Source organism: Phacochoerus africanus, chromosome 11, assembly GCF_016906955.1.
Source record: "Phacochoerus africanus isolate WHEZ1 chromosome 11, ROS_Pafr_v1, whole genome shotgun sequence".
Taxonomy (NCBI): domain Eukaryota; kingdom Metazoa; phylum Chordata; class Mammalia; order Artiodactyla; family Suidae; genus Phacochoerus; species Phacochoerus africanus.
In genome coordinates, this window is record NC_062554.1 from 5356722 (window position 1) to 5357772 (window position 1051).

At 62.2% G+C, this 1051-nt stretch overlaps 1 protein-coding gene across 1 annotated transcript; it reads right to left on the reverse strand.

Moving 5' to 3' along the window:
• Positions 1–246: 246 nt before the first annotated feature.
• LOC125112046 (RNA polymerase II subunit A C-terminal domain phosphatase SSU72-like) lies at positions 247–840 on the reverse strand. The gene has a single exon (XM_047754299.1). The coding sequence runs from the start codon at positions 838–840 to the stop codon at positions 247–249; it is 594 nt and encodes a 197-aa protein (XP_047610255.1).
• Between the last annotated feature and the right edge of the window lie 211 nt (positions 841–1051).

The following is a 1051-nucleotide window of genomic DNA, read 5'->3' on the forward strand; positions in this document are numbered from 1 at the left end:
CTGGACAACTGTCCTCAGCATTGGGAGGGTTTTTATCACCACGGGGGTCCGGGTTCCTGTTCCCCTGAGAGGCTCTTCCCATCCACTTCCTTCCCTGGGGCAGGGGGTGGGCCTGGAAAAAAAAAATCGTACAAATGGATTTGAGCAGAAAGGGGTCTGGAGACACGTCTCACAGAGCATAGCACCTGGCCCCCAAGTCCATGCACACGTTCTTACTGACCAAGAAGCTCGAGCCCGCCGAGGCCCTCAGTAGAAGCAGACGGTGTGGAGAAAGCTCCTGCCGGTTTTCCGCTCCACCCCAAGGAGCAGCTCGGCCAGGCAGTCTTCCATGTCCTCCGCCTCCTGGAGGCGCTGGCACAGCTCACAGATGACCAGCGACCCCAGCGTGGCGTCCTCCAGGTCGTCCTGCATGTCCACGTTGATCACGTGCACGGGCTGGCACGTCTCCTGTTCCCGGGCACACAGGTGGCCCACCACCCTGTCGTAGACGCTCTCCTCACACGTGAAGATGACATCGAAGGCTTCTCTGCAGTCCTGAAACCTCTCCGGGCATGGCTTGATGCGCTCGTTTCTCCCCAGCAGATGTAAGATGCCGTTCCTCCGATAGCAGTCTGGGTCTCGCCACGCGAGGTCCCTGCGCATCTGCCGGTAAGGGGTGCAGAAGCTGTAGAGCACCGGGCGGTGGCGGTCGCGGGCGGGTCCCGGGAGCCTCACCACGGAGCCCGCTCCGAAGGACCTGACGCGGAAGCCTTTCTTGCTGAGGATGCTGTGGGCCTCCATGCTCCTGTTCATGTTGCTCATGCAGACCACGGCCACCCTGAGCGGGGCCGAGGATGGCATGGGGCCGGCCGGCTCCGTGGGACCCAGGCACGCAGGCGGGCAGGTGGGCTGCAGCGGCTGAGGGCTCTCTGAAGCCAGGGAGACACGGCCTGGCTCCAGGGCTTCCCACCAGAAGGTGTCCAAGGCCAGGGACTGTGTTTATATGGAGTCACCTCCCCACTGTGGGCGGAGAACTCTGGATGGAGGATTGGCTTAAGCCTTGATTGGGTTT

Excerpts from the sequence above, each read along its gene's own strand:
- LOC125112046 (XM_047754299.1), bottom strand. The coding sequence starts at position 840 with ATGCCATCCTCGGCCCCGCTCAGGGTGGCCGTGGTCTGCATGAGCAAC.